General features: G+C 36.6%; 1 protein-coding gene across 3 annotated transcripts; it reads left to right on the forward strand.

Moving 5' to 3' along the window:
- tmem150aa (transmembrane protein 150Aa) lies at positions 1-27,831 on the forward strand. 3 transcript variants are annotated; one of them, XR_012406074.1, is made up of 9 exons: positions 1-59; positions 5,652-5,897; positions 7,775-7,822; positions 7,898-7,984; positions 8,082-8,149; positions 11,651-11,778; positions 17,008-17,185; positions 21,981-22,629; positions 23,516-27,831. XR_012406074.1 is itself a non-coding variant. In NM_001045410.1 (8 exon segments), coding segments are annotated over 7 exon segments (882 nt in total). In that variant the 5' UTR covers positions 6-59; positions 5,652-5,832; the 3' UTR covers positions 22,289-22,623.
- The last annotated feature ends 21 nt before the right edge of the window (positions 27,832-27,852 follow it).

Here is a 27,852-nt window from a genome sequence, read left to right on the forward strand (position 1 = left end):
ATCTTAAAGGAACAACCAAGGTTGAGTGAGGTTGGAAGCAGGGAGTAGCAGGACTTAAGGTATGTAAAAATGACTGCCTTGTTTGTTTGTGATATATGTAATTATCACGAATTTTTCCGGCAGAGCTCAATATGATCTCTTGACCGTTAGGAGCGTTAAGGAATTTGATTCTCCGACGGAACCAGTCGTTTCGAGATTTAACTGGACTCTAAATGTCTCTCTCAGAACCGAGCGAGCCTCCTATCTAGACAGCACATTGGGACATCACAGTCACGTTCGAATGTTTTCCAGAAAGGCTGCTAAGGAAGTCAACACACTAGGTTTAGAAACACAACATCTGTTAGCTTCATTGCTAGTGAACGCATAATTGCTTCATGAGAAATGACAGTAAGCTAGTGTTATTAAATTTAGAAACGAACCCAAAGACATTTAAAACTCAATTTGAATACGAAACATGTAGTAAAGTATGGTAAGCGAATGACACCTGCACGACATTTTAGGTTCTGATGCAGGTGAGTAACCTAAAGTCAGCAGCACAGTTGTTGATAACATCAGTGACAGCCCTTCAAGTGCTGCTTCTGGCTGTGTAGTGTATAAAGTTTGGATCTTCTTATTACACACTGCATGTACCTGTCTAGACAGCATTGCAGGCATCATACCACAGCTCATTAGTGGTCTAACGTTACCACTTATTGGTATTGCTATCCAGACAGCATCATGTGGCAGTCATGTGCAGAATTCCAGTAAAGCTTATGTTTTTACAACAAAATCACTGCAGCACACACAGTCAAGACTGCAGGATGTGACTTTGAACAAGAAGTGCTCTTGGTTATTTAATGAATGGGTCAGAAGGGCAAAATGTGTGAGAGGAAGAAGCAACAAAAACAATGAGACAGCAAATATGTGTCAGCTTACATCTGTTTTGAGGCTGTAAATACGATAAACTTGACATTAAATATTCACTTTGTTATGAAGTGAAAATATAGTTTTTAAAATGTATGTTATTGTGAATGTTATTATTTTCATGCAAAAATTATTATGATCTCTTAATTTACTCATACTCAAGTAAGCTTTCTTTTTCAAACCAATGCAGAGTTTTAAGTTTTATCCTAGCTCTTATGTTTTCCATGATGGTGTTGAGTCCTAGCGAACATAACGTCATAAGATGTTAATATTAGGTTAGACTTAGGTCACCAATGTCTAAGGACAATGCTATTTTTATGTCCAACAATAACGTGAAATTACGTTGTTTTGTTGATTTTAGATTGTGTTGGAAAACATCTTTAAGTCAACATCTTAACAGATGTCAAATACTGACAATTATTCATCAGGTATGGCAATCAAATTCCAGTGTCTAATAGACAACACATTGGTAATGTCCACAAAGCGTCGATCTGTAACATTATTAGATGTTGATATTTTGTTGTGGGACATTGACGCCAACCTGATTTTTATTTCCAAACGAAATGCAACATCCCATGATGTTGGGGTGCATCGTCAATCAGACGTCTTGTTGACGTCTTGTACCTGCTCGGGTGGTGCTTTTTTTAAGGCTACAAAAGTGCATTGATTCGTTGTTAAACTATCTCATACACCACCTGGGTGTTAGTTTATGTCTAATGAAGCAGATCCTTGTGTTTTTGTTAATATATATGAGCAATTCCAGTGTTATAGATGGGACATTTGCAGTAAAATCTTAAAACATAAATTCACATAGAAAGTGTATTTTAACATTATATTGAAACATATTTTTTTCCAAAACAACTAATCACAAAGATTTGGGAGCAGAAAAATATCAATCTGGAAACTAATTTTATGTTATAAATGAGGGAAATGAACATGGGTTATGGATGTGACAAAAAAAGTCTGTGAGTTTACAGTATACACCCTACTTAATTTTGTTATTCTGTGAATTAAACTGCACAACCCAAAAGAAATAATGCTCATCAAAAGGCGAAGAGTTGGCTCACTATAAAACAAAAATAATTGATTTTATTTTATTTTGCATTTATGAGGAAAAAGCTCTGTTACAGATGTGACATTTTTCCTTAATAGATGTGAATCATGTGAAATTGGCACTTGTGGGATTTTGGTAAAATAAATATAATAGTTTAAAAACATTAACAGAGCCATCTTTGAGTATTTTTAAAGCACTGTAAAATACTATCAAATAAAAATATAGCTTAAAGGAGCTAATAATTAAATAAAAATAATAATAAAATGTTTTATAAAAAATGGTTTATAAATGGTTTATAAAAAATTAAAAACTGCTTTTATTCTAGCCGAAATAAAACTTTCACCAGAAGAAAAAATATTATCAGACGTACTGTAACAAATTTCCTTGCTCTGTTAAACATCATTTGGCAAATATTTAAAAAAGAATGATAAATTCAAAGGGGGGCTAATAATTCTGACTTCAACTGTATATGTTTATATTACAAATATTTTGTAAAAAATTAAATGTTTATGTCACTTATGCATGATACAAACTGTACACCGTGAAGTAAAGTAAATTTGACTCAACTCAGTTAAAAGTGAAGGCAAATTTCTGCAGAGATTTTGAGTTAACACTATTTTTATAGTGTTGCACAAGGTAGCTGAAGACAAGTAGCACTGGTAACTAATTGAAAGTTATTGAAATCAAGAAATTTCTGAAGATTTCACTGTAAGAGAAGATTTTTTTTTTCATATTTGTTTGAACTGGAGTACACCATCATCATCATCATGCATCATACATCAAGTCAGAAGTCAGTCATTTGAGTTTATAATTAAAAAAAAAAATTGTTACAAAAACACATGGAACTGCTTCATAAGACACATTGACACCTTTGCAGCATAAGAGAGAAACTTTATACACAGGATAAAATGTAAAATTACTCTGACTGTATTCATCAGGAATGAGCCATATACACAGAGGATGGTTAAGAGTGAGTAAATTATGGGTTATATGACATTTTTGGATGAACTATTCCTTTAAACCTTTGCTCTCTCCATTTCCATCAAATCAACAACTAGATAGAACCAAAACCTCACTCTCCATTTAGTCTTCATTTTTAGTAAATCTGTTGCCCAATGTGTGTGCACAATGAGGAAGGAACGATTTGCTACTGCCTCCATTTCTTCCTCAAATTAATGCATGACACTTTTTTTCCCAAAGCAACTTTAAAAAAGAAACAACCTTTAAAAATGTGTCTTGATATTTGGTGTTAAGGGGGATGAAGAGCACAAATGTCGACTTTACGTTTGCACTGATGAGATGTTCCTGCAATAGTCCTGAAACACAACTGTAAATTTGATTTGGGTCACAACTGAGAGCTGGTGAAATGAGATCAGGAAGGGTGTGGTGTGGTTTCTGTTTGGCTGATTAAAGGCTAGACTAGCAAAATGTGGTAGGAATCTGTACTTGTAAGGGCTGCCACAGTATAAAACTGCATCAGACCAGAACTGAAAGTATACTATTTGGATAAGCAACTGTACAGCATATGTTGCACATCTTTTTATTTCTATGGTAATTTAGTATGTTTAGGTGATTATGAAGTTGCAATAACTTTCTCCACTCTGAAAATACTTTTTGTTATGGTTAGTGGTAATAATAATTAACTTTAATTAAGTGTCTTTAAATGGAGCTTTCCAAAACCAAAAATATAAGCAAAACTGAGCATAATGAAATACAGAAATGTGAAGAATTGGATGGTGAATTTTTTAAAGATGTATTTGAAAAGGATTTTACTTTGCTTATATCAGCTGGAAGATCTAGGTGTTTGACTTATACATTTATATTTGAAAATATGCGGGTGAATTGTGTTTTCCAAAAGTCCTAGTTCCAAAAGACTAGTGGTTTATTTGTTGTTTTTCTAAGACAAGGCAATAGGTCTTTGGCAGAAAATTATCCATATTTTTTTAAAAAAAAGATAAACCTTCCAGTAGGGCTGGGCAATATGGCAAAAATGCAGTCTTGTTAATCATTTTCCATATTGAACGATAACGATATATATTTCGATATAAGTTGTTAATGCTTCCAGTTATAAAAGTGTATCATAACAATGACTTGTTCTATTAAATGATATAACTTATTTTCAGCTGATAGATTTCCGGTGGCCGAAAATTCAGTATGTCTAATATCAACACATTTTTACAATCCCATTGTTGCACATGTCTGTTGTGTGATTGGCTCTTAGATCAATAAAGAGTTAAAAAAAAAAAAAAAAAAAAAGTTCAGAGCTTATCATTGTTAATGACATCAATTTTATCGCGATTCAATATAATATCATTTATCGGCCCAGCCCTAACTGCTGTATATATATATATTCATGAGAGTACAGAGTTATGAAGTATGAGGAAGGACAATCTTGGATATACATATGAATTCACTGTTTTAAGAAGGATATTAATACAATTTTTAAAACTCTTTAAAAAAAGTTTTAAAGTCGCTTCACTTTCAGAGGTTTTATGCACTACAGTCATGTATATTACTTTTATGATGGATGGGTGAATGGATGTGCTTTTTAGAGCTACAAAAAACCTGGAGAGATAAGATATTATAAAGCTTTGTTATTTCCTTTTTTCAAATAACAAAAGCATCAAGTATGGCTTAAGAGTATAATATAGGATAACTTTGATTTTTATGTGAACTTTCACTTCAAACATTTTACCACATTATTAACCATAGAGCAAATGTCAGCAATCACTCTTACTGTATATTTGGCCTTTTTCCCGTAATGAGCCAACTGTCTTGCTCTGCAAAATGTCATTTTGTAGAAGTAAAATCGATTGGGGTTATGTTTTATGTCTTTAAGGTTTGTCTGCTGTAATGTTTATTTTCAACATAGGCTCATTTTGAAACCCTATATACATTTCTGGAGATTGAGAGTTATGTAGCCAGAAGTGAAGTACGAATGGCTCCATTGTGTTTTTAAAATGTATGAATAAATGTAGATATGACGTCGTACCTTTTCACGCTTACTAGCTGATCGCTTACCTCTGTATGGATGTTTTTTTTTCCACTGTTACCAGTTTGTCCAGTAGCTTGCCATGTATGTCGGCGATGAAGAATGGTTGCGGAAGGCGCAAAAGAAAAAAACATAATCCAAAAAATTAAATAAAAAATAAATAACAGTGTGAGAATGTGGTAAAATCTGAAAACGTGGTAAAAAAATGGCTTTTCTTTTTCTGGATTGTTTTTTAAAACTGTCGGTTGGGTTAAGGGGAGGGGGTGGGCGGGTAAGTCGATGCTTTTGAAAACACTATAGGTTGGGTTTAGGGAGAGAAGAGGGTGGGTCAGTCGATCGGTCAGTCAGTCATACAGTCAGTCAAACAGCAGGGACGAATGGCACTTGTGAGAGAAATTTAAGATTTCAAAAAGAGTACACAGGTGCGAATGGCACTTACGAGAGAAATTTGAGATTTCAAAAAAACGTACACAGCAGCCTCTAATGGATTCTCGAAAACAAAAAAAGCAAAAAAAAAAACAAAAAAAAACTTCTGGCAAGTATTTGGTGCTCTCCGGAAATGTATATAGAGGTACGTTTTTAGAATGAGCCTGGGTTGTTTATTTTAATTGAATATGTCAATAACATGTTCTCCCATGAAGTTTTTAAGTTTTCACCCTCTTTTTATCCCCCCCACCCCTCCCACAAAAAAACACTGATCAGGCCTGGATTTGGCGGCCGGAAGGAAGGAGCAAGCGTGGCATCCCTCTCCTCCTCTCATGTCCCCTCCCTGTGTGTCCTTGCATGTCAGTGCCCCCTCGTCATCCCCCCCGTGTCTCACCCCGCCAGCCCTCTGTGTTCCTCCCCCTCATGCTTGGGACAGACCGGCCCCACCGTCAGACCAATGACTGCCTGGATCATACTGCCTGTCAGCCTGGCTGCCTTCTCCATCACTGGCATATGGATAGTGTGAGTTTATCATGCTGTAACCTGTGACTATGAAACAGCTCAAAACATGAAGGGGCTATATGTAAGAGGATTAATGTTTATTCAACTTTTTTATTGACTATCTGAGAAAAGCTTGTAAAACAATGAAGCAATATCTAACTGTCTAGGTCAGGGGTGCCCAAACTTGGTCCTGGAGAAACGATATCCTGCATAGTTTAGCTCCAGCTTCCTTCAACACACCTGCCTGGAAGTTTTTAGTATACCTAGAGAGAGATTGATTAGATGGTTCAGGCCTGTCTTATTAGGCTTGAAACTAAACCGAGTTGTGTCCCTGGTTTAGACTGTTAATAATTTGCGAATGGAACAAAATCATTTTGTTTTTCGTTTTGACAAAAGATTAATTTGCTTACCCCATTGACAGATTATTTAGCTTGTTTTAAGGAAAACTCACTTAATTTTGACATATTTCTGAAAACAACACAAAGGGCTCTATTTTAACGATCTAGGCTCAAAGTCTAAGGTAAGTCAGAATCCACTTTTGCTATTTTAAGGATGTAAAAATAGGGTTTGCACCCTGCTGCATGGTTTAACAGGGTATCACTTATTCTCTTAATGAGTTATGGGTGTGTTTTGAGCATAACGTGCTTTAAACCAATCAGAGTCTCAACTCCTATTCCCTTTATAAGTCTGTTGCATCGCATTTGGGTGCATTTGCTATTTACATGGCGAAACTTGTATCTGGAAAAACTGAATGCCTCACCAGTAAGAAAACAAACCATCTGCGCGAGGATAAAGAATTGGCCTCCTCCATTTAGCCTCTTTACTTTCTCTTTACTTTACTGTTACTATTTACTTTACTCCTTTACTTTTGTGGAGTAAGGAAACATCCATTAGTCTACATATTTAATTTTGTTTAAGCGCAAAGATTTGTTTCAAAGCTTTTTTTCAAATTCAGTTCTAATTTCCAGCAAACAAATAAATAAACAATAATAATGAAGTGTGGTCAAAAAACTGAGTTATATCTAAGTAGGCATGGGCCAGTATAAGTTTCTGACGCTATGATAACCTTGGATAGAATACCATGGTATCACTGTATTATGATTACTGCTCTAAAATGAGTTCTTTTCCCATATTGAACACAATATATTTTATTTCAGGAAACATTTATAATATCTTGGAACAGTAAACATGTCCGGCTATATAATTAATATAAATCATTGACTTCTGCTATCTTTATTAATTTCAAAAGCACAAACTTCTTTACAACACATTGAAAACATTTTCAAAAAACCTAACGTATACCTTAGGAACGGTGTAACAGAAAATGTTAGTGGTTTTAAAATCTTGACTTTTACAAACCGCGGTAAACCTTGAAACCGATTATCATCCCATGTCTATATCCAAACACACATCCTATTATTTGCTATTTAAACAACATGGCGCAAAACTTGAAACTTAGGGTTGCACTGATCTGATAATAGCATCATATCACGCCACAGTTGTCTTGCGCTTTATTGTGCCGGGTGTATGATAGTGCCCAATACATTTTGGTTGTCTAGAAAATGCTTCTTTAGATATTTGGACTTAAAACAAGACAAAAAAGTCTAAAACTTAAGAAAACATTTAGGGTAACACTTTAGTTTAGGTCACAATTCTTGCTATTAACCACTTGCTTAATTACCTGCCTATTATTAACATATTAACTGTTCATTAGCAGTTATAAAGTTGATCTTATTCTGCATCTCTAATTCTACTTAAAACCTAAACCCAACTTCTAATTTTACTAACAATTAATCAACAGACAATAAGTAGTTTATTAAGCTAGTAGTGTTTGTTAATGGTCTGTTAATACCTTAAATTGTGCCCTAAAGGTTTACCACGTTTTGCTTTCTCCTCAGATATGCTATGGCTGTAATGAACCACCATGTTTGTCCTGTCGAAAACTGGTAAGCTGCCCTTGTTTTGCTCCGCTCACAAAGAACACGTGGTGTTTATGCTATCTGACTGTCGCTGTTTTAAAGGTCATACAATGTGACGTGCACAGAAGAAACAGCCAAACCGGGCTTCCCAAAAACATGCTGCACCCTTCAAGACATCCCCCTCATCAGGTAGCGCTTTATTTTAAGCCTCTTCCTCTTCTCTCTTTCCAGTCTGGGTTTATTTCCGGCACGATCTAACAATGCCTTTGTCTTAACTTTGATGCAGTAAATGTGGATCCTACCCTCCCGAGAGCTGTCTGTTCAGTCTTATCGGTAATGTGGGAGCTTTTATGGGTAAGACCACACGTTCTCATATTTCCACATATTCCACACCGGCAGTGACATATTAAATAACAGAGAACAAAAGCATGAATGGAAGCAGTCAGCAGGCTTGCAATCAATGCTGATGGACCTTAATAGCAGAGGTGCTGCAAAAATATGTACTTGTTTAAGCACACTTGCTCTTATTGTGTCATCATGTATTGGATGTTTTAACTGTGTTGATTCATTATGTGGTGTGCAATGTTTGAGCTGATATTTTTGTGTTTTGGGATTAGTTGTAGGGCTGCACTATACTGTAAAAAATCTAACTTTACGATATTTTTTTTTTCTGCGATTTATATATTGCGATACAAGTACTGTATAATTTCATTACATGACTTTATTTTAATCTGGAAAGAATGTCTGGTTCTGTAAGGGAGTGCATCTACATAAAATATATAAACAAGCAGGGCTTTACATTAACTTTTTTAATCACCGGCCATTGTGGCTAGTAGTTTTCCAATGTTACTAGCCACTCTGCATTTTCACTAGCCACAATTTTGTTGTTGGGAAAATATATTTTATATGCTTAAATTTGACGTTGACATGCTAAAATTACTTGATTTAAATTTTGTGCTGTGTCCACATGCGTCCTCATTCATTTCACTTTTTGTGTGTCGAGTATGAGGTTGCTCAATGAGAGTGAGCAAATGGGTCAGGGTTTTATAGTGTTATATTGCAATTAGTTTTTATTTCACATGACTTTTTTTAGAGCTCAAAATTAACGATTTACCAAATTTATCTCTATAACCACACTAAGCAATAATTGTTTCTTAGCCAAAAATTTCAAAACAAGCAAAATATAGCTGTATACTATACTTTTTATTTAACAAAACATTTCTTAAAGATGAAAGAAAAGCAATTGACTTTTGAAAAAAAATAACTATTGTCTTGTATCAAAAATATGCACAGTAATCTGTCGTGACTAAAGATCTCTTGGATCACCAGTTGACTGCACATTGGCTAAATAGAGAGTTCATCTCCCATTAAAGCAATGTTGTAAAAAAAAAAATCTAATTAAACCATTTTAACAAAAACAAATGCAAATAAAACAGTAAGCAAATAAAGCAGATGAAACATACCGTGTGTGATAATGAAAGGATGATCACATGCGCACGGTAAACTTTAGGCCGTTTAATAATCTGTTAAAAGTGAAAGCAACCGGTGCTGCTTACAAAAAGACACATTTTGAGCTCTTAAAAGCATCAGGACTGTGGGTGCATGTTCATCACTATTTGTCTAGTTATTTGAAAGCGAACCGATGACAGTTGCATTTCCAGAACCTGTTCCAGACACAGTTGCTTCACGATTCGGGAGCGCGCACGCGTTTTAAGAAGTCGCGCGCATCACATCAGCTGTTAGCGCGAGTGATCATCATCCTCTCATTCGGTATTCATTTGCTTTCTTCTGCTCGCGTGATCACAATTATTTTACTTCTCGATTCTAAGATCACATTTGCACGCATATTGGGCCATCTTTATATTGTCGAACCCTGCTTTTAGAAAAACTACAATTTAAAAATTATTTTCAATCAGCCAAAGTGGCTAGTGGAGATGTCTGTCAAACCCGCCAAAGCTGAAATCTACCCACATTTGGCGGCTTGGCGGGTGTTAATGTAAAGCCCTGTAAACAAGCATAGATTAATGCAATAAAGAATATAAAATACTAATAAAATAAACAATGTTTAATTGTTTTCTGAGGAGTCTAACAGTATTTGTAACGTTTTTAAAATAAATCAATAAAATTAAGAATTGTTAAAGTTACAGATGGTACAATTTTTAGACTTAAATGCTTTTAAAATCCTCATACAACCACAGGCCTCAAAAACCCATGATAAAAACAAAATGTGAATGAAAAACAAATGATGAATTAAAACTCAGACTCAACATTGCATATCCTGCAATGTGACTATTACGTATGATTAGAGTGCAATATCACTGCTAAAACCATATATTTTGTGGTCCTAATTATGGGTGAATTGTCCTTGTCTTGTTAAAGGTTGTCTTTCATCTGCTTCTACTTGTGTTGTTGTTGATGTGAAATTGGGAGGGGGTATTACAGTTTTTCACAGCACACCATAACATATAAGAGATCCAGATCTAATAATTAGAACTTTAAAAGCATTGGAATTGTATAAGTGTGTACAGCTTAAAGAGTAATGTATAATGCTAATATTGTGGTTGCAAAAGCCCCTGCTTTAAGTGTATGAGAACTATTTTTGCATTATATAGCAAAATATCAAATCAAGTAACTTGAATTTAGTGTATACATACAGATCAGCAGTTCTTTGATTGAACAAAAAGTAAAAACAATTCAAAACAATTTTTTCCAGTAATGTTTGATTATTTTAATACAGGCTCACATTTAAAGTGTATGTAAATCAAGGATTACAGATCCCATTCTTGGTGTCTGCATCAAATCAAATGGATGAAAGTTAATTTATGTACATGGATATCATATTAAATGCGAGTGAACTGTCTGATGTTTTAAATAACTAATGTTTTGAAATAATACTACCTCGCATTTAAAGTATATGTTGATCAAGGGTTACAGATCCCGTTTGTGGTGTCTGTATCAAATCAAATAGATGAAAGTGAATTTATGTACATAGATATCATTAAATGCAAGGGAAATGTCTATTGTTTCAAATAACTTTCTATTTAAACTGTCAAAATATGCATCAACTGAAAATGTTTTATTGTCATTTAGAGTAACAGACATGTATTGAATGATAACAAAGAGGAGCAAAGTATAAAGATTTTAATTTAAGAATTGATTTATTTATTAATAAATTAATTAAATAACAGGGAGAAGCAGTGGCGCAGTAGGTAGTGCTGTCGCCACACAACAAGAAGGTGGCTGGGTCGCTGGTTTGAACCTCGGCTCAGCTGGCGTTTCTGTGTGGAGTTTGCATGTTCTCCCTGCGTTTGTGTGTGTTTCCTCCGGATGCTCCGGTTAAGCCCGGTGTGTGTGTGTGTGTGTGTGTGTGTGTGTGTGGGTGGATATTTCCCATAGATGGGTTGCGGCTGGAAAGGTATCCGCTGCGTAAAAACTTGCTGGATAAGTTGGAGGTTCATTCCACTGTGGCGACCCCGGATTAATAAAGGGACTAAGCTGAAAAGAAAATAAATAAATGAATGAATGAATGAATAATTAAATAACAAAATGAATTTGTGTTATGCAGCTGCAACACCACCCTCGAAATAAAGAGTCATTGAATATGTCATTAAATGATTATTTTTCTAAATATACCTGACAAGATATTTAATATATATTGTTAAGCGTGGCATAATTACTTCTTTTGATAGCCTTCTAATAATTAAAAAAATTATTATCAGCATATTTTAAAAACTATACTGCAAATAGTCAACACTTAAATAAACATCTATGCTATATATATAAAAAACTACAACAAAATAAATTTGATTTAAGTCTGATTTCTTTACTCTGTTTCTGTTGTTTTTTTGTGTGTAGTGGTGATGGTGTGTTTACTACGGTATGCTCAGATCATCGAGCACAGGAACCACTGCTGGCTCAACACCAGTGGACTTGTGTCCGGATGCACCAATGCTGTGGGACTCGTCATGGTGGGCAACTTCCAGGTACAGTAAGTCACTCGGCTTTGCCTTGACTCTGTTACAAGAGTTTTTGCCAGTGCAGAGTACTTGAGTAATTAAATATATTATAGGTGCATTTATGCCATTTTGTAGTATTAATAGTACAAGTAGTGCAGTCACACAGAAAGTACCTGGATGCTGCACTTATTCAACTGTTAAAAATAGTGTGGAATGTTGGACATTTCGAGCATTGAACGGTTGCAGCTTTGCTTATGTAGCGGAATGGACGGGGCTATTTGGTGATGAGTTTACTTTATTTTGGATTGTGCTATCAAAATTATTCTAGTGAGGTATTATTTAGTAGTTTGGTCATTTATTTCACTAATTTAGCAACTGAAATGTTCCCTGAGAAACAGCTAGAATTTCTGTTTACTTATAAAACGTTAGTGTTCCAATTCACATAGTTATACTACATCCTAAAAGTATGTGGGAAAAAAGTATATAATTTTTTGAGTGTGTAACAGAAGTGTATGCAAGCTTTGGGACATACTACTTCCTCATTAAAGGACTCGTTATTCTTGCTTAGTCATGTCCCATGTCAATTATCTCCACACATCATCATCCACATTTTTTTCATATATAATTACCTACCTTATTAAAGAGGCAGCAGCAGGTTAATCTGTCATTTATTGGTCTTTCATGCAGAGAAATATCTTCAGGTTTTTGGATAATTATGCATTCAAAAGTTAATTTCCAACCACATCTTGTTGTTGTAAATGAAATCTAACACGGAAAACCTGATTTAAATATTTTCCAGTTGGAAAAACATTAATTAATAGTCATTCAAACAACTTTTCCAAAGCATCTCTACTTGACTGTTGGTCTTGCGTGTCTGCCATGTTTGTAGCTTGTTTACCCGAGTTTGTAATTCTAATTAAATTCACATCTAATGTGCAATGTATTAGCGGTTAGATATTAGCGGTTAGAGTATGGACTAGTATTTCTACAAGAAATAGTGGACCATCCAGGAACCTTTGGCACACTCTTTTCAACATACTATGGTCTGAGACAAACTAATTCCAGTGTTTCCTCCAGGATTTTTTCTGGCTGTGGTGGCAGGCCTTTTACACTGATCTTCCAACTGCCTATGGCATTATTTCAATGACAAATTGAAAAGTGCAGTATTACAAGTCGAGATTGCATTCATGTAATATGAGCATGCAAATCTCTTTGCTTCGGCACTGATTTTCTCTATTCATGCACAAAACTTTTTGCAAGCCCTCAAATATATGCTGCTTAAGCACAGATTTTCTTCTGCGCTTTTAAATAAACGATGCTGAAGTGCGATTTAGTGCGTTTATGCAACGAGTATGTCTCCCTACATTTTCTAGGTTTGCTAGGAATATTTATGAATATTTTTGAATGTCTCCAATACTCCTACAGAACGACATTGATGCATCCTGACGTAAAGTGAAACTGCCATAAACTTCAACAAGATAAATTCATTGCATGCAGAAGCATAGACATTAATCTATAAATAAGGTAAAGCTATGGAAACTGTTTTCATCTTAACTGAAAGCTAAGTTGTGTTTGCTAGCCTCAGGCATCACACACCTGTCAGTCAGTTATCTTAAAGGGTTAAACAAATAACGCACAACACTACTACTTGCGTTCTGTGAATGAACGTCGCCTCGTGGTTCCATCCCAAAGAGGGAAAAAATCACTTTCGCGAACGCTCACGCTCAATCTGCCCAGTTGGTGGAATGAACTCCCTAACTGCATCAGAACAGCAGAGTCACTCGCTATTTTCAAGAAACGACTAAAAACTCAACTATTTAGTCTCCACTTCACTTCCTAAGCTGCAATTGCCTCTTTGAATATCACACTAATTGTACAAAAAAAAAAAAAAAAAAAAAAAAAAAAAAAAAAAAACTACTAACACTTCCCTTCTTAGACTTTACAGACCTGAAACTTGCCTTTAGTACTTATTCATTGTTGCTCTTGGTTGTGTAAATTGCTTCCTTGTCCTCATTTGTAAGTCGCTTTGGATAAAAGCGTCTGCTAAATGACTAAATGTAAATGTAAATGTAAAATGTACTACGATTACAGACGAGTTACTCTGTTTTAATTAACTTACATTTTATTATGTTTTGGTGCAATTATAACCTTCTAAAAAGAAAAAAAAAAACAGCAACAATATAAGGTTTTGAATGAGAAGATGTAATGTAGCCGTGGTGGGAATGAATTTAAGTATGGCGCCCTGCCATGGGAGAATGCACATAATGGAAAACGTGAATTCTATTTTTGAATACTATTCAATAGGATAGATAGTATGCAAATTGGGATGCAACAATGCAGTACATGGTTGAATGTACAAGTACAAAAGTCTATAATGTATAAGTGTAGTGTGTACATAGGATGACATTTGGGACATAACTTGTATAAATAGTACTCATTTTCAAATTTACTAAGAAGTACAAAAATAATAAGGGCCCCTGCCGTAGAGGCCCATGGGCATGAGGTTGCATTGTTTTAACCTTTTGTTTAGTTAAAATAAAACCATTTTCAATTCAGACAGTGATATACTAATATGGACATACGTTGAGCTTAAACATCTTGCCCTTCACAACAAATTTAGCTTACAAACTACTAAGAATTAGGATTTTTCTTTATAATTATCCTATATTCTGCATTAGTAGCTTCTCTTGCCATTTAGATGCACACTCTCATGCTTTGATGATCTCCTTTGTCTTGGCTCATTTTGAAATACACCCGTTAACTGATCACACAGGAATTGTTGAGTTGTTGACTTGAGAAAAGATGCAATCGCTGCAGTCCAATTCACATATGACTCATTGGAATTTGCAATCTAGTTTATAAGGTTAGCTCAAAAGAATCATATTGTTTGTTAATTAGCCATCACGTCTCGGTGTCTATGTTTTCCTACTCAAGACAAGGAAAAACTTATTTGTATATAACTACTCTCAAAGAGCATTGGATCACCAAGAGGCGACACTCTGTCATTTTGGAATGAAAATTCCAATAGAACAACAGCACAGATAACCTAACGTTTTCAAAATGTTGAGTTAAATATGAATGAAAGTATTATAAAAATCTGTGAAATAAACTATTAAAAGCGCTAATAATCACCAGGGGCCTCATGTATCAACGCTGCGTACGCACAAAAACTTTGCGTACGCCAGGTTTCACGCTCAGAATCGCTTACGTTTGGATTTACTAACAATGAACTGAATGTGGGAATGTGTGCAGCTCCACGCCAGCTTTATGGCTGGCGTACGCACATTTTTTGTGCGTGTCTGTATTATTTTCATTGGCGACTCCTAGAGGCAGTTTTGTTAAATTCCTCTCTACAAAGTGTCTGAGCCTGGCAATGGCAGCTGTATGAGACGGGTTCATCTAGCGAGTATATAAGATTTCCATACCATACAGTTGACCAGCTAAACATTAAAGCACAATTTGCAGCGGTTGCCTGTTTTCCCAATGTAATCTGAGCTATCTACTGCACGCACATTGCTATAAAGACACTATCTGAAGATGAATTTGCATGCGTGAATCAGAAACATTTCCATTCAATAAATGTGCAAATAAAATATGATGCACAAACTTATTAATGATTCCTACTTGTCTTTCTCGTGATAAATAGTAGGCAAGATCTGATATGTAGCGGGGCGAAAAAGAATAAAGAATTCATCAGACGCTGAATTCGAACCGAGTTCATGCTCGAACGTTTCAAAACATGTTGACATGCGTTTTACGAGCTGCGCCACAGAGACTGTTCAAAGCGCTGCAACATTTTACACCCATAAATCACACTATTTCTTTTCCAATTCACTCCAACTGTGTTAATCACATCAGCTAAACTCTCCCACTCAATTTTTTTCTTTTGTTGTTAATTCCGGAGAACAAACTTGCAAATAACACCGCTTTTCTCTGGTCTACCTCCAAAAGGAGCACCTCCAATTCACATTCTGTTCAAAGTTTCTCTTTTGGCTTGCTTTTGCCATTGCTTTTTCATTGGGTTTTGCCAAAGTAGAGTCATTAGCATATTCATAAGGGGGAGGAGGCAGGGAGGGGTTTTGTGCTCGTGCATGTTGCGCTCAGTTTCACGTTCATTCGAATGTACATAAGAATATGCGTGGGACTCAGCGTACGCAGTGTTTTATACATCTGAATTTTTTTCAGTGTTTTAGTATGATTTCCACGCAAGTCTTCGTACATGAGGCCCCAGTTGTTTCTGGTCTTATTTCAGCTTTAATGCGCTATTTAATTAAATAAATAAAAAACAAAGCAGCTGCTTGCCATCACGTCAGCAATAAGATCCAATTGATGGCTGATCGCTCCAAAATGGCAGAATCACAGGTCTTTGCTTCTATCTACTTGACCTATTATTCCACTCCATTCCAAAGTACTGGAAGTTGGAAAATCCCATAAAGGGATAGTTCACCCAAAAATGAAAATGTCCTCACCTTTTACTCACCATCAAGTGGTTCTAAACTTATGAATGTCCTGCACAAAACAAGTTATTCTGATGAATGTTGGGAAAAAGTAGCCATTGACATCCATAGTAGGTACAAAAAATACTATGGAAGTCAATGGCAGGTTTTTTCCCTAACATTCTTCAGTATATCTTCTTTAAATAAAAAAAAAAAAGAAACTCAAACAAGTTTGGAACAAGTGGAGGATTAGTAAATGCTGCCAAAGTTGTAGTTTTTAAGGTGAACTATCCCTTTAAGTACTGAATTGATGACGTAAAGTTGCTTTGCCACCAGTGGTTATTGTCTGATAACCATCATCTAACAATAATTCCCATACACATCCCTGAAACCAAAAACGACATCATACATTTGGGCTTTTGGTAGAGCTGTGTGAAAAGATATTAGGGGCTGACTCCTCAGTCTTTCATGGGCTATAAATTCAGTGCATCAGACTGATGCGTTGATCAGCACCAGAGTGTTTCAGAAAGGCTGATGTTCTCAAAGTGATTAGTATTGATCCATGCATGCAGCCGTCTCATTCTTCACAATGGATTTTAGAGGGCATTCCACTCCCTCATCCTTAATAGCACTTCCATCCGCGTGCTGAGTGTGCAGCAGGCAAGTTTCCCATTGCAGGAAGACAAACCTGACTGTGTCTTTCAAGTTAGATGCTTCAAAAGTTTGCCAGCTGTCACGTATCAGTGTCTTGGTTTGTTGTGTTCAGTGCTTTGATTGTATTATTATAATTAGAATAACGATTCTTTGTGTTTTTGTCCAGGTGGACCACGCTAAAAAACTTCACTATGTGGGTGCAGGCGCCGCCTTTCCTGCCGGAATTCTGTTCGTGTGTTTGCAGTGTTTGCTGACCTACAGGGTGGCTGTCACAGCTCTGGACTACTGGATGGCTCATGTGCGCGTGGCTCTGGCTACTGGAGCTCTCATCACACTGGTTCTCAGTATCCTTTTTTTGTTGAGTATAATACAAACAGTGACTACTTGACTATGTAGATCTGTGTTCACATCTGAACTGTTGCTATTTAAAGGCAGTGTTCATCCCAAATGCAAATTCTTCATCCATTTTGTTAATCCTTTGAAATTCTTTTGAGGAATTTTGGACTGTAGACTGTACACTTAATGGCCACTTTATTAGGTACACCTGTCCAACTGCTCAATAATGCAAATTTCTAATCAGCCAATCACATGGCAGCAACTCAGTGCATGTAGACATGGTCAAGACAATTTGCTGCCATTCAAACCGAGTATCAGAATGGGTTAGAAAGGTGATTTAGGTGACTTTGAACGTGGCATGGTTGTTAGTGCCAGACGGGCTGGTCTGAGTATTTCAGAAACTGCTGATCTACTGGATTTTCACACACAACCATCTCTAGGGTTTACAGAGAATAGTAAAAAAAAAGGAAAGTATCGAGTGAGCGGCAATTATGTGGGCACAAATGCCTTGTTGACGCCAGAAGTCAGAGGAGAATGGCCAGACTGCTTCAAGCGAGGGATTCAGAAGAGCATCTCTGAACACACAACAATAGAAGATTGGAAAAGCTTTGCCTGGTCTGATGAGTCTTGATTTCTGCTGTGACATTCAGATGGTAGGGTCAGAATTTGGTGTTAACAACATGAAAGCTTGGATCTATCCTGACCTGTATTATCGTTTCAGGCTGGTGGTGGTAGTGTAATGGTGTGGGGGATATTTTATTGGAACACTTTGGGCTCATTAGTACCAATTGAGCATCATGTCAACGCCACAGCCTGCCTAAGTATTGTTGCTGACCATGTCTATCTCTTTATGACCACAGTGTACCCATTTTCTGATGGCTTATTCCGGCAGAATAACGCGCCATGTCATAAAGCACAAATCATCTTAGAGTGGTTTCTTGAACATGACAATTAGTTCACTGTACTGAAATGGCCTCCACAGTGACCAGAACTCAATCCAATAGAATACCTTTGGGATAAAAAAGTGATAAATCTACAACTGCAACTGCGTGATGTTTTCATGTCAATATTGACCAAAATCTCAGGAATATTTCCAATATCTTGTTGAATCTATGCCACAAAGGATTAAGGCAGTTCTGAAGGCAAAAGGGGTACTAGTAAGGTGTACCTAACTAAGTGGCTGGTGAGTGTATAGAGTAGTCTATAAAGGCATTTTTTTACTTATTGGGAGAGGGGTTTTTTTTAACTCTCCTTCAAGTTCCAAATCTCTGTGACTTATTTATCTGTGAAACATTTTTGCTGGACATCCACAAGCATTTAGTCTGGGTAAACTTGTCTTTTTTAATTAACAACAAGCCCACTGCCTTTGACGCTACTTTCATTTCCTCACACAAAGATAGTTCCTTACACTTGCTCCAGGAAACTAGTTTTATGATAAGTTTATACTTTTGTAACTTCGTATTGTTTTTTAATGCGTGGATAGCTTTTTTGTTTGTTACCCTTATTTTTCTATTTGCATCTCAGAACAGGCACACCACAAAAAAAAAAAAACGTAGCAGCATGTGCTGGCTCTTCTCATCCAGTGTGTGACCCTTCTTTAAAACCTGAGTCTTTAAAACCTGTCCACAAACGATCGTTCATCATACATCTGTACCAGCACTGCTACTCAAATCATGCTGCTAACTTGGTGTTGTTGATTTGGATGTTGTTCTCCTGTTTCACCTTGGTGGATATGAGATTCAAATCAATCGCACATCAAAGAAAGTGGAGCTCTTGAAAACACCCAACAGTTGTGTAATTGTAATGGACTAATGGCAGCTCAAAGTTGTTCAGGAGCCAATACAAACTCCCCATAAAGTTTCCAACTGCAAAAATGAACTTTATTCAGAATTTAGAACGGATTTTGTTTGAAAATACGCCATTTCAGTTTATTCTTTAATGTTTTTTGAGGTAAACAAGGGGCTTTAGGCTGTGTTTACACTAGTGTTTTTCTGTTTTAGAATGAAAATGTTCCTCGTCCAGGCTGGCGTTTTACTGTTTTAGAATAAAGATCTATGTTTACACTATGCAGCCTAAAATGGATAATACATGACCATTCACACCCGAAGCTGGTTTATACTTCTGTGTACGGTTATCGCTGTGACCCACAATGCATGCCTTGCACTTAGTCGTGCATTTATACTTCTGCGTGCTGTTTGAGTTGCTCTGCAATAACACCTCTGAAACGCTAGCTGGCAGTGTTTTGATACTCGTCGCTGCAATGTGTAGTTACATTTTTTGAGAGGTGCACGTCGGCATCAGCATGCAACCACGCGAAGGCTGCGCCAGATCATACGAATGCGTTTGACGCAGAAGTAGAAATCAGCCTTTAATCTGCATGTGCATATTTTGCTGGCATCTGTACTTGCAGTGTGCCAGTATTATTCAAATGAGAGTGGCTTGACAAATCAGACCAGAAAATCAGAGAGGATTTTATATATCTGCACCTCCATTGTCATAATTTGCCATTTCAATCTACCTGTTATGACTCAATGGCTTTCGTTCCCACCCACACTCGTCAGTGCTACCAAGCTGACCAATCACAGAGCTTGCGCTACGCGTCGTTGCGACATGTAGTTAAATTTTTTGAGAGGTGGGTTTTTTGAGCCCACGGCGAGGGCTATGCGTCCACCCGTAGGCTGTGCCATAGCATAAGCGTACGCTTGACGCAGAAGTATAAATCAGCCTTTAGTATTGTGTGTATTAGTATTGTGGGCACAAGACACTACAGTAACAAACCATATACATTTTAAAATTAAGATGCAGTAGTGTGAACAGTGTTTAGGAGCCAATACATACGTTCACTTCATTTCATGAAACAAAATTTTTAAATTCCGTAAGCTTTTATTCAATTTAGAAATTACATAAGTTTTAAAAGAGTGTTTAAGAATTAAGTTGATCCACATCCAGTGCTGCATTTCTGAAAACCATTGTTAGCCAACTAAGGTCACAAGTTCCGTTGTTACAAACATGGTTTGTTGCTTTGGCGTTTCCCAAATCCATCGTTCCAGCGAACATTCGCAAACTGCATTGCAAACGTGTATGCTTGCAACTACACCTCTAGAGCTGTAGTTAGGGGCATAGTTCCTGGTTGTATTCTATTCCCCCCATGTCCTATTCTTTTTAAACGTTCCAACATTTAAACTTGGAATGATTTAAAAAAAACAGCATTAACGTCATCTCTCTTTGGTGTAATTTGCTTTCAAAGTATTTTTACAGTTCAGTTTTAGCGATCTTCATATTCACAATTGCACTCCCTTCGTAGTGCACTTTGAAAACATTTATGCTTTTTTGAACCCAGCCGTGGCTCATGACGAAAGCTGTAGGTGACCTATTATATAAAAGCGGAATTTAGCCAAAGCTTGTAAAAACAAAATATATAGCATATGGTAATGCTTTTAATTCATCGTAGGTTATTTATTAAGAAATAATACTGAAATCTGTACTGTATATGACATGGGCCTGTTGGAAAGAACATTTCTGCAGTGGCTTGAATGTGTCAAATTGATTAAAATGAAAAAATAATAAAAATATCTTTATAAGTAGGATAGGATTTTTTATTTCTTAATAAATAGCCTACTGTAAATTACAACCATTAAAAATGACATGATTTATACATAAGATTAGAGTGTTAACTAAGTGTTTTTTTTTTTTTTTTTAGAATAAAGTATGAAATATTCTCAATAATATTTCTATTCCCTATGAGTGCCGTTTACACATATTTCAATTAATATGGAAAGCAAGTGCATATTTTTACCAAAACTAATATTGGATTTTTTTTTTTTATGTGTGTGCTTGTAAAACAATAATTTGCACATAATATGATGGGGTTTTTCTCTAAAGAAGTTGTTACTCCACCATGTTTAGAGGGTCACTATGGATGTTTTACATTATAACTAACATGATTCAAACGATGGATCTGTGATGGAGAAAGTAGTTTTTGAAAACCCTCATCACTACATCGTTCTTTTCCCAAATGATGCATCGCACTAGGATAGTTCAGCCGTGAGTTGTCGTTGTTTGAGAAATGCACCCCAGGCTGGCATTTTTACTGTTTGAGAAAAACGATCGCCGTTTCAAGCGTTTGCAGAATGCTCTGTTCATAGGTCAAAGTTGCCATAGTGTGGACACCAGCATAACCATAACAAAACATATTCAGTAGTATAAAAGGCACCTTTAGTGTACCTCTTGAGGCTCGGGAGGTGAGGTTTACTCGCATCACTCTTACTTGCGGACTTGACATTTTCTTCAATTACGGTATACAGGTTTGTAACACTATCAGGATGAAAAGATATTTCAATTATAATTTTTTGGGGTGTGAACTCTCCAATTTAGCATGAGCTGTGAATAATTCCCCACACAGTCAGAGCAAGGAAAGCCCTAGTGCTGAGCTTTTATCTGTTTCTCTTCCTGCTGAGGTTCTAGTCACGATCAGCAAGCCCCTGACTCATATTGTAGTAGAGGTATAATCTAATTGCTTTGGTGTAAATGTCGGCATGGAGACAGATGAGGCCAGCTGGAGTCTCCCGGCCTTCCTGCTTTATCGCTGCTGTGTTCGTCAATGATTTATGAATTGTTTTTTCTCCACTCTGAACGAAAGGAGGCAGCTAAAGGGTTGCCAGGTGATGTAACTACGAGAGCAGCTAATTAACCAGTCGCTCCATAAATAATCCACCACTTTCCTCGCTAAATCTAATTCCGTCGGGACCAGCTGTGCCTTGCATGAATTTTGAAAAGGTTTGAGTCCTTGACGGTTTCTCTCAGGTGGGATATTCTTCATCCACGAGAGCTTCGTCTTACAGCATGCAGCAGCCATCTGCGAATGGGTCTTCACAGTGGTCATCCTCATCTTCTACGGGACTTTTACCTACGAGTTTGGAACTGTAACAACAGAGACCATGTTGGCCGGCCTCCAGCGGAACCTATCGCATGGGCCCGGCGTCATGATCGGAGACGATGTCCAAGCTGGCACCCTGGGAAGCAGTACCACAACAAAGAGTTTGAAATCTCCAGGGGGAAGCAGCACCTCCACCCATCTGAACTGCACTCCTGAGAACATAGCAATGCTTTAAACACAGCACACACACAGTCACATACTGCCACGTGAGAGGCCGTCTCACGATGGTGCTCCCACACAGAAATCAAACTGATTTAGGGGACGTTTACATGACACATTTTTCAACTAAAACTGAGAAATGTTGTTTGCGCTTTGGCTGTTGGTTTACATGACAACAGCATTTTGAAAAACATTTAAAGTGCAATCTTTGGAAAATGATTGCACTGTCTTTTTGTAAACTTTTAAAAACATGAATTTGTTAAAAATGGGGACATCATGCAAATGCATATTGATTAGGATATATGCAGGATACCCATTGCCTTCTAATTACTAATTAAATGAGCTACACAACTTAAAGTCTTGTCGTCGATCCCAGTTGTAAGAGCAACAAATAATACCTTGTCTTCTAGTTGATCATTTGGAAAAGTGGCAGAAGGGATTTTTCAGATGAATCATCTGTTGAACTGCATCCCAATCATCACAAATACTGGAGAAGACCCATTGGAACCTGCATGGACCCAAGATTCTCACAGAAATCAGTCAAGTTTGGTGAAGGAAAAATCATGGTTTGGGGTTAAATTCGGTATGGGGGCATGCAAGAGATCTGCAGAGTGGATGGCAACATCAACAGCTTGAGGGATCAAGACATTTGTGTTGCCCATCACATTACAAACCACAGGAGAGGGCAGATTTTTCAGCAACATAGCGCTCCTCATACTTCAGCCTTTACATCAAAGTTCCTGAAAGCAAAGAAGGTCAAGGTGCTTTAGGATTGGCCAGCCCGGTCTGCAGACATGAACATTATTGAGCATGTCCGAGGTAAGATGAAGGAGGAGGCATTAAAGATGAATCCAAAGAATATTGATGAACTCTGGAAGTCCTGCATGAATGCTATCTTTGCCGTTCCAGATAACTTTATTAATAAGTTATTTGAGTCACTGGAGAGATGTATGGATGCAGTCCTCCAAGCTCATGGGAGTCATATACAATATTAATTCTTTTACCACTGCACCATGACTTTATATTATAGACTGTCCGTTATTTCTGTTAAGTGAAGTTGTCTAGGCAAAGACAGACCTTCCTGTTCTAATAATGAAAAATCACAGCTTGATCATATTTTATTTTGGTCAAATAAGCGTAATCTTGAGGCCTTTGCCTTTCATTTAAGTCACTTCTGATACCAAATGATCAACTAGAAGTCAAGTTATTGTTTGTTGTTCCTAAAACTTGGAAAGGCGACAAGACTTTTGTCAGGTAGTGCATGTTCAAAATTATAAAAAATGAAGTTAAGTGAACTTGACACTTCTAAGTTACAACAAAAATACTTACATTTTTAAATAAAACCAACTTGTTATTTTTAAGGCAATGGGTTTACTCACTTTATTAAGTGATTGCTTTTTACAGTGCAGGCACATAATGTTTCTTTACGGTGACAGCCTTGCATAATACATCCTTTTTGGTCGTTTACGCAGATCCGTGTGAACGGGAATCATGTTGACAACAGTTTAGTCTACTACAGCTATGGAAAAATCAACGGTCTCAGTTTGTCTGGGTTTACATTTTATTGTCATTTGTTTGAGTAAAACTTAACTTTTATTTCCGAATGCAAAGCAAAATTTTAATTAAAACAATTTTTTCCAGATCAAAATTAACCAAAAATACGCAATGTTTTAAGTTTATCTACATTTTAGACAACACAGTAACAATGGTTTAACTTCAGAAGGTAGTATTTATAGATATGAATCAACATACATTCAGCGGCAACTTTATTAGGTACACCTGTCCAACTGTACGTTAATGCAAGTTCTAATCAGCCAATCACATGGCAGCAAGTCAAAGCATTTAGGCATGTAGACATGGTCAAGACGATCTGCTGCAGTTCAAACCGAGCATCAGAATGGGGAAGAAAGGTGATTTAAGTGACTTTAAATGTGGCATGGTTATTGGTGCCAGATGGGCTGGTCTGAGTATTTCAGAAACTGCTGATCTACTGGGATTTTCACGCACAATCATCTCTATGGTTTACAAAGAATGGTCCGAAAGAGGGAAAATATCTAGTGAGCGGCAGTTCTGTGGGCACAAATGCCTAGTTAAATCTAATACAAAATCTCTGAGGAATATTTCCAGTACCTTGTCAAATCTATGCCACGAAGGATTAAGACAGTTCTGAAGGCAAAAGTGGGTCCAACCCAGTACTAGTAAGGTGTACCTAAAAAAAGGGGCAAATGAGTGTAAAAATCAATATTTGGAGGAATGACCCTGATTTTTAAACACAACGAATGAAATCAGTAGTTAATATGACCAATGGTCATTTTCTGGAAAAAAAAAAAATTGCTCTAAATGACAGCACTGTGTTTGAAACTTGAAAGACAAAAAACATCAAACTTGTTTGTAATAAATCCAGAGAAACTCTAAAATCTCAAATGAATTTCCCATTACTCTATAAATCCAACTTTTTAAAAAAAAAAAGCGCAAAGCTTTTCCATTTTTAGTGCATTGTTGTCATGTAAACGTCTCCTTAGAGCAGTGTTTCTCAACCACGTTCCTGGAGGACCGCCAGCTCTGCACATTTTCTGTGTCTTTTTAACCAAACACATCTGATTCAGGGCCTACTCACACTATGCTATCCAGATCGTGCCCAGGCCCGTTTGCTGGATCGTTTGAAAAGTGTGAGTGCTCTGAATCGGGCTCAGGCACGGTTCACTTGGGCTTTGGCGCAGTACGCTTATCAGATCACCACATCATTAGCAAACCACTGTAATGTGTTTGACAGACAATGGATACATCCAAAACATGCAGTGTTCGTGCTCCTCTAGGAACATGGTTAAGAAACATTGCCTTGAGGACCCGTCCAGTTTGTGTTGCCGTTAAGAGTTGTTAGGGTTTACAGGTGTGACTGTTGTATATTACCGTTTGAGTTTCATCTCACAAAATAGTTTTTTTTCATCCTGTTTTGCCTTGCAAGAAGCTTCTGTTGGATTGTTTGAATATGATAAGGATAGAATTACTTCTTTTTTTTTTTAGGTTTTGAACGGGGATTTCCAGTGTTTTTGGCACAGATCCAATGGTTTGTGAGGTTACTTTGCTGTTGCACTGGGCGGTGAGGGGAAAAATGTCTATTGTCACGTTTGCACAAAATGTTTCAGGGGTAGCCTATCTCTCTTCGAGTTTGCTACTGTTTGCCCACCCTTACTTTTGCAAATGAATGATTTGCACGTAACACAATGAATGAACTCGTAAATTTTAAGTTCAAATGAATCTTATTTCAAATTGCCGACTATCAGGATTCGAGTATTATATCTTTTTGTTTGGAAATCGTGAATGTTTAAGATATAGAATCGAACTATAGCCTTCGAGCACATTTTTTTTGTGTGTGTGATTAAAATATTTAAAATTTAAATTTAATTTGTTAAATTAAGTCATATCACCCTTTTTTGTAATAGTGGCCTTTTTTTAAATGATGCAGTGGGGTTTTTGTCACGCTGGCTTGCTTCTGTCCTGTTTCATTCTTGTTTTTTATTCGGCGAGGTGGGTTTTTGCTTTTCATTTCGAGCAGGAGGAAGTTATGTAAGGTGACACCAGCTCTAACCTTGCCTTCCTGGTCAGTCAAATAGTTGTAGAACAAGTATATTTGCATCTATGTACCTGTATCTTTTATATATATATATTTTGAATCAAGTTCCTTTATATTTCTTTCTCTGAAAATCCACACCAATTCAGCGTTTTACACAGTGATTTTGCTCACATATCTTTGTCGGATTGATTAGTGTAGGTTTGTTATCAAACTGTAATCAAATCATTTTGTTTTGATTTTCTCCATTGCCAAAGGATTCATTTCGCTAAACATGTACTGTATGCCTTTGATTCATTAACTCTCATTGTTTTGTTTTTTTGGACACATATAGCCACTTAGAAAATGACTGCAATATTATCAAGATTTGAAATGATTATATGACTGAAACTGTCTGGTTTCCAGGCTGGAACCTAGGAAACCGCATGTGAAGGTTGAGTGGTTATTGTGGCCTTAATGTTACTGTAGTATTTGAATGATGTTTCCACTTCAAAACTGTCAATCAGATGGGTCTGCTTTTGAAAGATGCATCGCGCTTTAACATTTCAGTTTCACTCAAAGATGTGCCAGTTACGTCTGTTTTGTTTGCTGCCCTTCGAAGGGTCAAATGCGTTTCATGCCAATGATTAGGCTGTAAATTTAGATGTGGGCTCCTGGCATCATTACATGTTTATCTCTGTTGACTTCTCTATTATTGGAGAGCTATTTGAAATATTGTTTCTAGCCCTTCTCGTGCGAGGGAAGATTCACAGGGCTGCACTTGTACAGCTGAAACGCCATTCATGAAATATGATTTTGAATGTTTGTTTTTCTTTATTGCTACTGAATACACCAAACTGCATAGGACGGGCCAAACTAATGTCATGCATGTCGATTTTTTTTTTGTCATATCCCAGCAACATTTGATTAGAAATTGACATGCATTACTTGGCAGTTCATATAGTTCAGTCATTTATAGGTCACCCATGGTTACGCGAGGATTGTTAGTATTTCATGTCAAACATTATCAGCCCTGTAGCCAGCGGGGGTTCGGGTGGTTCGAAAGACCCACAGGTGCAGAATTTGCCCCATACATGAGCTCATTTGGACTATTTTAACTGCTATTTCATATTAAATTGTGTAGATAACCAATTCAAAAAGGTTTTAAGATCATGCGAAATCCTGTGTCGGCTGTCGGTAAAGAATTTGAGACGCCGAATTTGGCACGGTGTGACTTAACGAGAAGTCACGTTGTGAGGAATTCGGAGAAAGGTTGAATGTGCTAGCTAGTTTATTTGCCTAATTAATTTAAAACTTTAACATATTATTATTTTCGTATTTTAAAAATAAGTTGTGTTTTCATATTACTTTATTCTAAATCTTTAGGAAATGCATAAAAAGTATGGTTATGATGACCATCCGACAAGCTAATCCAGCAAAAAATAGTGCTTAAAAAATCATTAAAACGCAGTTTTTAAACCTCATAATTAAATAGTAAATGGGGCAAATGACTGAAAAAGGGTCTACATTTTGAGAAAAAAGAACCATCCTTTCACCAGGCTGGCTACGGGCCTGGATATTTTGATTTTATCTCCAACTTTTGCGATGTATCTGTGATCGTGAGACAATGTTGAGACGTCGTGTCCTAATATTACAGGATTGAAGATCCCCACCCTGTGGAAAACAAGGAATATCAGAGTCATTAAGATGTGTTTTTGGTTTCCTTTCTGTTTCATGATGTTCTGCTGTTCTCTGGATAGAAGTTATTTTTCTGATGCCTTTAAATGATGTAATCAAAGTATTTTTTATCGACACGTTTTTTGAGAACAGAGCGATGTTCACACTCCAAAAATCGAAATAAAAACACTGCAGAGGATATTTTTATTTTATAAATTACTTATGTAAATGAGTAAGACTTATGTATGATTTCGATGACTTTTCTTTGACAAGAGATTTATATTGAATAATTACCAAAACATCCGATGGAGAATAAAACAAGTGTATCTGTATGTCTGACTGTGGTGATTGGA

This window comes from Danio rerio, chromosome 5, assembly GCF_049306965.1.
Source record: "Danio rerio strain Tuebingen ecotype United States chromosome 5, GRCz12tu, whole genome shotgun sequence".
Lineage (NCBI taxonomy): Eukaryota > Metazoa > Chordata > Actinopteri > Cypriniformes > Danionidae > Danio > Danio rerio.